General features: G+C 33.8%; 1 protein-coding gene across 6 annotated transcripts in view; it reads left to right on the forward strand.

The window, feature by feature from the left end:
- WWP1 (WW domain containing E3 ubiquitin protein ligase 1) overlaps positions 1-12,475 on the forward strand; it is a 128,809-nt gene that overhangs the window by 40,687 nt on the left and 75,647 nt on the right. For all 6 annotated transcript variants that reach the window (XM_037802833.1, XM_037802839.1, XM_037802837.1 and 3 more), the window contains 2 exons: positions 5,028-5,166; positions 5,778-5,902. In XM_037802833.1, coding sequence (XP_037658761.1) covers positions 5,028-5,166; positions 5,778-5,902 — 264 coding nt within the window. The remainder of the gene's footprint in view (positions 1-5,027; positions 5,167-5,777; positions 5,903-12,475) is intronic.

Below are 12,475 nucleotides of genomic sequence, written 5' to 3' on the forward strand. Positions count from 1 at the left end.
TAGATTTCATCACTTTTTATTTTGCATATGCCCTTACTATTTTCTAATTTTCTTTACTTTCATTTGAATTTTGGAGTCTCCCTCCCTTTTCTTCCTCCCCCTCCCCAACTCTTAAATCACTTGGTGTTTTTATTTAGATCATTTAAGAATATTGTATTAAATTGGAGATAATTGAAATCTTTGTGTTAAAGCTTCCAAAACCAGAAATATATCATATTATTCTCTTGAAGTCTTTTCTTCTTTTTATGCTCATCAATAAAGTATTACAATTATCTTCATGTGGACCCTGTACATTTCTTAAGTTTATCACTAGAAATTTTTTGAAGGAGGTTGGGTATTATGAGGGGGGTTTTAAAATTAAATTCTGTGTGTGTGTGTGTATCACTCTATGCTCACACACACACAGAAGGCTCTTTTTTTCCCCAATAGTTTTTCCACATATATTATTTTACAGTAAAGGACATTCTTTGTATAACACCAAAGGACACTCATTAAGTAGGAAAAGAAAACCCGTCTTATGTATTCCAATCATTAGAATGCTTATTCGAATTAATATGGTTGTCTTTTGGTTATTTAAAATCTTACTGTTCTGGTTATTTATATACACATTCTTTTGAGCATATTATAAATTCCTTGTGAGATTCAAAATTATCTTTTAAAAATCTCTTCCTTACCTTGCCAGCATCTAGAATGTTTGAGCACTTTGCCCATTAAAGGTGTACATTGGATTTATTTTTAATGGATCGGCAGTTAAATCACAAAAGTTAATACTCTCCAGGCAGTAATAATAATAGGGCATAGCCGCCATCGTTGGGTACCAGGCATTCCTTGATGATAGTGCTTTGTATGCCTTTACTCACCAGTCCTGTGAATTAGGTACTACTGTTTCCTTACTTTTCAGATTAGAAAATTGAAAAGGGTCATAGAGGTTAATTGACTTACTTAAGGTCAGACATCTAATAAGGGGCATGGTTAAAATATGACACCAGGTCTGTTCATGCTTGTGCTTTTAACACCATGGTCAGTTCAGTGGTACAGGACTTTGAGCAACGTGGAATGGGGAAAACTGGAAATGAATTTTACCAAGAACCTTATAGTAGTAGCCCTTCAGATATAACACTGAATAGTCTTTGGTTGCTTTATGTTGCAGGATGTCAATTTAATATTTGCTTTGAATCTCTCATTATTCCTCAGATATTAATTGAGGAACTGTTCAATTTCAAATACTGTACTTCTACTAAAGTCTTTTCCCATGGTCCTTCAGTTGTTTGACCATTTATTTGCATTATTATCTCTTATAATTGAATGGAAGTTTGCATTAGCTTAATTTCAAATCTTTAACGTTCAGAGACTTTCCTTTTTCTCGTTTCAGTTATAGGGTTTTTGTAAGTAATTGATTATAGAGGTGATCTTATTAGTTGTTATTATTGCTTGGTAATTAATACTTTAGCCCTGAAAGTATATAGTTCCCTATTTTTAACTAGTGGTTGCAAAAATTATTTAAAATCAGATGTTTAGGTTAGATTAGTTACTTCAAGTCTTGAGTAAAGTAGAATTAAAATTTACTTTCTTTAAAGATTTATGGTTAACTTCTACAATGGCACTAAATTGTGGTAACATATATGACAAAATATGCTATTTTAACCATTTTTAAAGGTGCAATTTAGCAGCATTAATTACATTTACCATATTGTGCTACCATCAACACCATCCATTACCAAAACTTTTCATCACCTCAAACAAAATCTAAACCCATTAAGCGGTATCTCTCCATTCCCCCTCTCCTGAGCCTCTGAGAACCTCTAATCTACTTTCTATCCCTATGAATTTGCTTATTCTGGATATTTCATATAAGTAGAATCCTAAAATATTTGCCTTTTTGTGTGATCCACATTGTAACTTGTATCAGAACTTCATTCTTTGTCATGGCTGAGTAATACTCCATTGTATGTATATACCACGATTTGTTTATAACACAGGTTGTTTCTACCTTTTCTGTATTGTGAATGATGCTGCTATATAAACATTGGTGTTCAAGTATCTGTTTGAGTCCCTGCTTTCAGTTCTTTTGGGTACCTATCTAGTAGAGGGATTGCCAGGTTATATGGCAATTCTATACTTAGCTTTCTGAGGAACTGCCAAACTGTCTTCCATGTGGCTGCACCGTTTTACATTCCCACTAGCAATGAATGGATGTTCCTATTTCTCCACCTTCTCTCCAACACTTGTAATTGTTTTGTTTTTTTTTTTTAAATAGTACCCATTCTAGTGGGTGTGAAATGTTATCTCATTGTGGTTTTGATTTTCATTTTCCTAATAGCTAGCAATGTTGAGCATCTTTTCCTGTGCTTTTTAGCCACTTGTAGATCCTCTTTGGAGAAATGTCTATTCAAGTTTTTTGCCCATTTTTAAATTGGGTTGTTTGCCTTTTTCTTGTTCAAGTGTGTGATTTCTTTATATATTCTGGTTATTAAACCATTATTGGATGTATGGGTTTCCAAATATTTTCTCCCATTCTGTAAGTTGTCTTTTTGCCTTCTTATTAATGTCCTTTGATGTACAAAAGTTTTAATTATGATAAAGTCCATTTTATCTATTTTAACTTTTGTTGCTTGTGCTTTTGGTGTCATCTCAGAATCCATTGCCTAATACAAGGTCCTGAATGTAATCCCCTACACTTTCTTTTAAGAGTTTTATAATTTTAGTTCTTATAATTAGGTTGTTGATCTATCTTTAGTTAATTTTCATATATGGAGAATATAACGATATTTTGATTTTAAAGTGTTTTTTTTTTTTTGACAAAGAAAATACATTTTTTAAAAAGCCAACTGTCCAGGTAAAGCATTTTCAAAAAGTACCGAAGTTGTATAATTTCAGAAATGTGAGTTACCAGTACTGCATGTCAGAGATATTAAAAGGTATGTTGAATCTGAAAACACATTTTTCTTGACACTTGATGTAGTTGAGTATTAAATTTAAATGTTAGTGAGGATGTGGAAAAATTGGAACCCTTGTAGACTGCTGTTGACAGTGTAAAATGGTACTGTTGCTTTGTATAATAGTCTGGTAGTTCCTCAACAGCAAGTTACCATGTGACCCAGCAATTCCATACCTAGGTGTATCCCCAAATGAAATATAAACATATGTCCACACAAAAATTTGTGCATGAATGTTTATAGCAGTGTTATTCATAATAGTCAAAAAGTGGAAACAACCTAAATGTCTGTCCATGATCTGATAAATGGATAAACTGTGGTATATCCATATAATGGAATATTACTAATAAAAAGGAATGAAGTACTGATTCATGCTATAATGTGTACAAACCTTGAAAACACTAGGCTATACAGCAGATGTTAAAAAAGCTAAAAAAAGAGATCAGACTTTAATTAGAGATGTGAATGAAATGGACTTGATTAAAACTAAGGTAAATCAGACTAAAGGGAAAAGGATGATATTGACTGTATTTTAAAACCTCAACTTCTGTGTGAGATGAAGAAGAGATGTTTATTTGGTGCAAAATCTGTATCTTCTGTAGCATGCTATATAATTTAACTTGTCAGTTTATTTAAACACCATAATTACATGGAACCTTGAATAGGGTCTGAGATCTACTTGGTTTGTACAGGTTAGCATGAAGCCCTGATGCATCCCAGAATAATTTGGGCAGAGAATAAAAAGTATTTGCAGAGCCCCCTGAGGGCCTGGGGAAAAATGTGGGAACATTAAACTTCCCCACCTGGGGAATTCCTGATATTCTCACAAGCATTGGGGACTACTATTGTAGTAGTCCTCTATCTTGGGGCTTGCCCTTACGAAGCTTGTTACTGCAAAGGAGAGGCTAAGTCTACTATAATGGTTCCTAAGAGTCACCCCCAGAGAACTTCTTTTGTTGCTCACATGTAGCCTATCTCTCTCTAAGCCCACTCTGCTGGTAAACTCACTACCCTACCTCCTATGTGGGACATGACTTCCAGGGATGAACCTGGACCCATGTCGTGGGTTTGAGAAAACCTTCCTGACCAAAAGGGGGAAGAGAAATTAAACAAAATAAAGTTTTGTTTTGTGGCTGAGAGATCTCAAATGGAGTTGAGAGGTCATTCTGGAGGTTATTCTTATGCATTACATAGATACCCTTCTTTGCGGTTTGGTGTACTGGAATAGCTGGGGGGAAATACCTTAAACTGTTCAACTGCAATTCAGTATCCTTGATTCTGGAAGATGATCATATAACTAAATAGCTGATACGGTGTGACTGTGTGATTGTGAAAACTTTGTGGCTCACACTCCCTTTGTCCAGTATGGGGACAGATGAGTAGAAAAAAGGGAGACAAAAAGTAAATGAATAATAAGGGGAAAAAAGTATGAATGAGGTGTTCGGGGTGTTCTTTTTTGCTTTTACTTTTTTTCTTTTTTTTATTCTTATTCTTATTTTTTGGAGTAATGAAAATGTTCAAAAAATTGTGGTGATGAATGTACAACTATGTGATGATACTGTGAACAATTGATTGTACACTTTGGATGATTGTATGGTATGTGAATATATCTCAAAATTGCTTTATATAAAAAAAATTACGCTAAGTGAAAGTCAGTCACAAAAGACCACAAATTGTGTGATTTCATGAAATGTCCAGAATAGGTAAATCTATAGACTCGGAAAGTAGATTGGTGGTTGCCTAGGGCCGGGGGTAGATTTTAGGGGGGATATATGGGGTACGGCTGCTAAATGGTATGGGATTTCTTTCTGGAGTGATGAAGATGTTTTTAAATTAATTGTGGTAATGGTGCAAACCTTTGTGAATATTGGTCAGGTTAAATGGTTGCATTTCATGGTATATCTCAATAGAGCTGTTTCAAAAAAATTCAGGTGGTTCTTAATCATTATTTTAGCACCTTTGTATTTCATTATCCTGCCAATGAAAAAAATTCTGGTTGATGAAGAAGCACAGTTCCGTTCTTACTAATTTATTAACGTGGGATATTTTTTGGCTACATGCATTCTCTAGTGATGATCATGTTTCTGTTAGTTTCTAGTGCCAAACTAAAAAGAAAAAAGAACTGGTTTGGAACAGCAATATATACAGAAGTAGTTGTAGATCGAGAAATTAAGAAAACAGCAAAATCCAGTAGTTCTTCTAATCCAAAATGGGATGAGCAATTAACTGTGTAAGTACCTTGTATGAAGAATGCAGAATCTTCAAAAGGGAGAACACTTCTTGGAATATTTGGGGAGGTGGAATAGAATGTTTTCAAAGCAGTGAGTATTTTTCCCCAGTGTGATTAAGACATTTTGACATATGAAGAAAATACTGGTTCATTTCATTTTCTTTAGCGAGGAAGCATGATAATTCTTGCTTTTGCCATATAAACTAAAATTATTTCTATATAGCCATATTTTATCTTACTGTCTGGGTGTAGAAATAAATATGGCAGAAAAATAGACATCCTTAATTTTGGTGTTTCTGAAATATGGTATAAAGTTGTGTATATTGAGTATTGTAACTAATGCATTAGTTGGCTTAAATCACTAGAAATTTGTTCAAATATAAAGAGTTACTGTGAAGTCACAGTAAGACTCATGATGTATTGCTGGTGTTTTGGTTCACTAATAGAAAAATTCTCATTTATAATTCAGATGGTTTATTTACTGTATTTTTTCTCAAGTAAACTGAATTCATGGCTTTTTAAAAATTATGAATGTAAATTATTTAGTAGTAATTATCACTTAGAGTAACAGTGTATTCTCCTGTATTTTTGTTATAATTTTACCCTTACAGAAATGTGACCCCACAGACTACATTGGAATTTCGAGTTTGGAGTCATCACACTTTAAAAGCAGATGCTTTATTAGGAAGAGCTGCAATAGATTTAAAACAAGCTCTGTTAATTCACAATAGAAAATGTAAGTTTTTTCTTCTAAACTTCTTTGTTTTCTTTAAAAGTTTATTTTAGACACTTTGAAATTATCCTGAAGTACAAATGCAAAACAATCGTTTTATGTTTCATAAAGGAAAACTTCAGTTTTTGCCTGCGATTGTTTTAAACCTTGTGGCGTTATGTGAAAAAGAAAACGCTTACCCTGGCCTTCTACAAATTTACAAAACAAGTATCCTGTAATCATGGTTATCAATGATTTAATTTACTTATTATTATTACATACTGATATAATAGTGTATATCTGAGCCTACTCTATTTGTTTCTTGGCTAATGACAGTTTTGTTTGTATAAAATAAATTCTAACCCTTAAATTTTCTTTTTTCATTATACTAGTTCATTGTAGAAAAATATGTAAAGAAAACCACAAAAGGAGAAGAAAAATTATCTGTAATCTTACTGTTCACAGATAACCACCCTTAATAATGTGGTTTCTGTCTTTGTCTTTTTCTTGTGCATAGACAACAGACAAATGTTCCTTTTCTGTTTTCATTTAATAATATAATATGAACATCATATTTCCATGATATTAAATTTCTCTAGCGGGGGATTCCTAAGATAGAATAGGCTTTGATCTTTGGTAAGCCTACTTGTATACAAAAATTTGGGGTGTGTACATATGCTTTTAATTCTGGGGAGAGTGTTCATAGATCATAGTTTTTATCAAATTCTCAAAGTATGTGTTCAAAAGAAGGTTAAAAATCATAACCGTTACTTAAAAAGGGTATGTTTCTGAGGTGTACTGTATCCCGAAAATGTTTGATAATCACCTTAAGTGAACATAATCTGTGTACTTGTTTAGAAGGCTACAGTGGAGGGACTTTCTAGAGTGAGTTTGTTTCTGTTCTTTGCCTATGTGCAGACATTAGATTTTTCAAAGGGTGCAGTGGGAGAGGAATTTCCTGAAAGAAAAGAACGGAGACCAAGTTTTTAGGTCTTATGCCAAGGAAGGAAGAGAACAGCATTGAAAGCTGGTCTGGTTCTTAGGGAGGAGACTTGGATCCAGCATTCTTGAAAAGTTCACTATGAGTTTCTGGCAAAGCACTTAAAAAAAAAAAAAGTTTGAAAGTGGTATGAATGGTAGATGGAATAAAGTCCTCGAGGCAAATTACATTATGGAGGAGGTAACTGGAACCAGAATAAATATTTGTGGGGGCCATGATATTCTAGCATAATTTTAAAGGATGAAAGCACATGGTGTGGTCATACTGGGAGAGTCGCTGTAGGAATTTGAGATGACATTTGTAAAAACTAAATCCCAACAAAATGGAATTGATGAGTGGCTTGAAAGTAGAGACTGTCTTATTTGAATGTGTTGTTTCAGTGGCTCCCACAGCCAACAGCCAGAGATTTAGAAATTTTAGCAGAGACTTGATTATTCAAATGAATTCTTACTGCAGAAGCTCAATGTATAAAACCTCTGGCGATGTCAAACCCCAAAGATGCACATGCACACGCACACACCCACATGCCCCTACTCTTGTTATCCCCAACAGTCCCTGAATTAGCATCTGTGGAACCCTGTTCCTCGAAGCAGTTTTAATACCCATTTGTCTAGAAGAACAAGTACAACTTTTGGTTCTCAGCACCTCCCAAAGGCTTAGTTCAATTTCTCTGCTTTTCTACAAATGTTAGTACCCTGACTGTCCCTCCTAGGCTAGCACTGTTCTTACCTTCTGCATATACTTGGCTTGTTCTCCTTTCCTGAAGGCAATCTCTTTTAATCATGGCTTGACATCTTCAATAATTATACATTTGTTTAGTGTGATTTTATATTCCTAAACATGTATGGAATTATTATGGAGAATGGCGTGAAAAGTATATTTCAGTTAATTTCCTTCTTTTGCTACCCAGTTTTTTTTTTTAATAATTCAATTTTATTGAGATATCTTTGTATGCCATGCAGTCATACAAAGCATACAGTCAGTTGTTCATAGTACCACCATATAGTTGTGTGTTCATCACCAAAATTAATTTTTGAACATTTTCATTACCACACACACAAAAGTAATAAGAATAAAAATTAAAGTGAAAAAGAACAATTAAAGTAAAAAAGAACACTGGGTGCCCTTTTTTTTTTTTTTTTGCCCATTTTTCTCCTCATCCATCCATTCACTGGACAACGGGGAGTGTGATCCACATGGCTTTCCCAATCACATTCTCACCCCTCATAAGCTACATTTTTATATACTCGTCTTCAAGATTCACAGGTTCTGGGTTGTAATTTGATAGTTTCAGGTATTTACTGCTAGCTATTCCAATTCATTAGAACCTAAAAAGGGTTATCTATATTGTGCGTAAGAGTGCCAACCAGAGTGACCTCGGCTCCGTTTGGAATCTCTCAGCCACTGAAACTTACTTCATTTCATTTTACGTTCCCGTTTTGGTCAAGAAGATGTTCTCCATCCCACGATGCTGGCTACCCAGTGTTTTAGATGGTACTGATTTTTCTTATCACGTGGATGGATTTGGTCCACCAACACGTTATATAAGTCACACTTATCTAGCAGGCCCTCTCCCCCTCTCCCACCATTCATTTATTTATTTATTTATTTATTTATTTATTTATTTAATGTCAGTGATGCAGGCTCTGTAGCATACTCATTATTTCTAAGAGCTATGGGAATGTAACCTCTTCTAAACTATCCTTATCTTTCAATCTACTTACATAAATCCTTTTTGAAACAGGGTGAAGGTATAATAAGTAATTACTTAAATGCTAATAATATAGCGGTGGAATTTTCCCTGTAAGTTTGGTATAACTTTTCACCTATTCTATTTTTTATATAGTTAAGTTTTAACAGTTACATGACTCTTATTCTTTTATTTTTTATTAATGATACTGTTAGATATTTTTAATGTTAGATATTTATCTTTTATTAGAGAGATACTTATATTAGAACCTCTTAAACAATGATACAGTACCAAGAATCTTGTAAAGAAGGCAGGAGTACCAAAAAAAAAGACAGTCTGTGAATAACAGCACGAGATTACATTTATACTGCTACTTGTCCTGACCATAATCTTGATTTTTTAAATAAGACAGTCTCTACTTTCAAGCTGCTCATCAATTCCATTTTGTTGGGGTTTAGCGTTTTTACAACTGTCATCTCAAATTCCTGTTTTTAAATATATTCTTTGTAATCTCAGTAACATTGAATTTTGACATGTTCTTTTGGTGTTTTAGATTTTTATATAATTTTCTTCTTCAGAATGACAAGTTAGCTTCATTATCACAGTTCTCTAAAGGTTGCTGTCCAAAAGAACTTTATGGAATGATGGAAATGTATACTTCTGCTGTCTAATGTAAACACACGTGGCAGTTGAACATTTGAAATGTGGCTAGTGTGACTGAGGGGCTTAATTTTAAATTTTATTAAATTTTAATTAAATTTAAATAGCCACACTGGCAACCATATTGGACAGTGCAACCCTAGACTTTTCTTTTTAATATTTGAGTTGTAAAATCAGAATTTATTCTTGTTTTTTGTTTTTGTTTTTGTTTTTTTCAGAAAATTAGCTTTCCTTTCCTTTTGCCTCCTTTTTCATGATTTCTTTATGTAGAGTTTTAATTTTTGCCAGTAGGTGTCAGGTTGTACTTTGTGAGAATCCGTTTTGGAAGCTCCTTAGTGTATTTTCATTAATTGCTAGCCTGAAGCCTGTGTTTTATTTTAGAAAATTTTCTCTGGTCTTTCTCTACTCCATTATGATTCTATGCCATTTATTTATCTTTTGTGTTTATTCTGCCACCCTTATTAATATAATCATAATGCCTGTCATTCAAACACTGGGAATTAAACTGAGTTTTTATGGTGCCAGTAGAACTAATAATTTAGCTTTTGTCAGAGAAAGCATTCTGAAATCTATTTAAGTTAACTAGTTATATCCAAAGTGATTCACAATGAATAATTATCTTTTTACATTAAGTGGTAGTGGAAAACAATAGAGAAATTTATTGTTTATGATAGAGAAGAGAACATAGTCAAGTTGAATTTTATTTGAAAACTTACCTTAGCCTGATTTACTTAGCAAGTACTGGTTCTTTGTTTACTAAATCATAAGTTTCTGTTTTGTGTGTTTATTATCAGCACAAATTAAAACCAAGCTTTTGAACAAACAGCATTTTTATAGCCGGTGATAAAAGTGCATTTCTGTTACTTCTTTAGAAGGATATTCAGGATTGAAATTACTAGGTCAAAGGGATTGAAGAATTTTAAGCCTCTAAATTGCCTTCCTAAAAGTCTAACTTATTTTTACACATACTATAGTGTATGAAAGTCCCCATTTGGAAATATTTGCTCCATTAATAGGTTAAAAAAATTGAAAATTTTTCATAAAAGTTTGAAAATGTTTCATATTGAAGCATTTGATTATTAATGAGATCAGTTGTTTATTGGTCATTGATGTGTTATCATTTGCAGTTGTCTTACGTTCTTTGTCCATTTTTCTATTGGTTTACTTATTTATTTTTCTCCCTGATTTATAAGTGTTCTTTTTTTCTCCCAGTTAATCATTTGCCTCTTTACTTTTTTCCTGACTTTTGTTTTATAGAAGTTTGGTATTTTTGTCTTTGAAGTTAATCTTCCATTGTTTTTATGCTTAGTGAATCTTTACCAGTCCCTAGATTTGATAGTTACTTCTTTTCTTCTTGTACATGTATCACTTTATTTTTACCTTAATTTCTTAAAAAAAAATTCTGAAACTTATTTTGTTACATGGTAGAAGGTGGAAGTTTAACATTGTGAGTTGTGTTATAATGGAAAATGGAAAAGACTAAGGAATTAATTGGAAAACCTGGTTGTTCTTGGAACTGTCACTTACAAGCTGTGTAAACATATGCGCTCATTTCATTTCTAAAATTCTGTTCTCATATTTATTTATATGATTGCCAGCTCCAAAGTGGCCCCCAACAATTCCTCCCTTCTGATGTTTTATGCATTTTTGTAGTCGCCTCCCACATTGTCCCACATTGAATCAAGAATGGTCTGTACAATCTGTAGAATGCAGCAGAATGATGGTATGTGGCTTCCAGGACTAGACCATAAAAAGCCTTTCAGCCTCTGCCTTGATCTCTTAGATTACCCACTCTGGAGGACACGAGGCATCACCGTGAAGACACTTAGGAAGTCCTATAGAGAGGCCCAAAGGGAGAGGAATTGAGGCCTCCCTCCCCTCAACAGCCAGCACCAACTCTCCAGCCATATGTATAAGCCACCTTTAAACAGATTCTCCAGCCCCTCCCAAATTCCCAATCCACAGAAAATATGAGATAACAAATTGTTATTGTTACTGTAAGTGACCATTTTAGGATAATTGGTTATTTGACAATAGATAGTGCAGTGTGCCAGCAGTTTTGTTTTTTTTTTTTTAATTCATTTTATTGAGATATATTCACATACCATGCAGTCATACAAAACAAAGTGTACATTCGATTGTTCACAATACCATTACATAATTGTGCATTCATCACCAAAATCAATCCCTGACACCTTCATTACCACACACACAAAAATAACAAGAATAATAATTAAAGTGAAAAAGAGCAATTAAAGTAAAAAAGAACACTGGGTGCCTTTGTTTGTTTGTTTGTTTCCTTCCCCCATTTCTCTACTCATCCATCCATAAACTAGACAAAGGGGCAGCAGTTTTTAAAAATAGCTTCAGAATGTGAATCTGAGCTAAATGTGAATCTGTGAAACACCTGAAAAACCAGTATTTTTTGAAGCTGCTATTTTCTGTGGGGATAGAAAGGATATTCATCTTCAACAAATCCATGATATATACAATAAATTATAAAATTATATACCTAGCTCCTCTGAGACTCCTCTTTTTCATTGTCAGATTTTTCTCTTGCCCTTTTAAAGCTAAGGAACCATGTCCTGGTGGTAGGAAAAATCAGTTTTTGCCCTAATAGAATGAGTTCCCCGAAGACAGGAATAATTTATTTTTAGGTATTTATAAAGGGCATACTGCTGTCAGATTCTGAGCCTACATGACTGAATTAGATAGACAAGATTTCTGCCTTCTTGGAGACTTCAGCTTAGTTGGGGAAGTAGACAATAAATAAATAAGTGTAGTGGTAAATTCACCAAAGAAAATAAGCAGAGTAATGGCAGGGAAGTCTGCTTTAGGTTGTTGAGGGTTTATCCTGTTTCCTGAGGGTTCAATACCTTACATATACTTTACACTCAAATATTAAATAAATGGATATGTCTGAGTTGGTTTGTTTATATTGTGATGGAATAACACCCTCAGCACCCACCCACAGCATACCACATAGATGGGAGTTATTTATGTGGATGATAATCTTAATTTTACAATGTTATACCTCAGATTCCCATGTTCAGAATTGGGGAAGACTGGATTCTGTGAATAACCTCCTTCTGTAGAACAGCTAGATCCTGGGCTAGATAAAGTCCTTGTGGCATTGATGATTTTGCAAAGAGGTAGGGGTGGTCTCCCACCCCACCCCCCACCCCACCCCCATTAAAACAAAAAAGGCAAAGAAAACTTCTTGAACTGGAGGTAGAATAGTAGTTGA

Source organism: Choloepus didactylus, chromosome 14 (genome assembly GCF_015220235.1).
Source record: "Choloepus didactylus isolate mChoDid1 chromosome 14, mChoDid1.pri, whole genome shotgun sequence".
Classification (NCBI taxonomy): domain Eukaryota; kingdom Metazoa; phylum Chordata; class Mammalia; order Pilosa; family Megalonychidae; genus Choloepus; species Choloepus didactylus.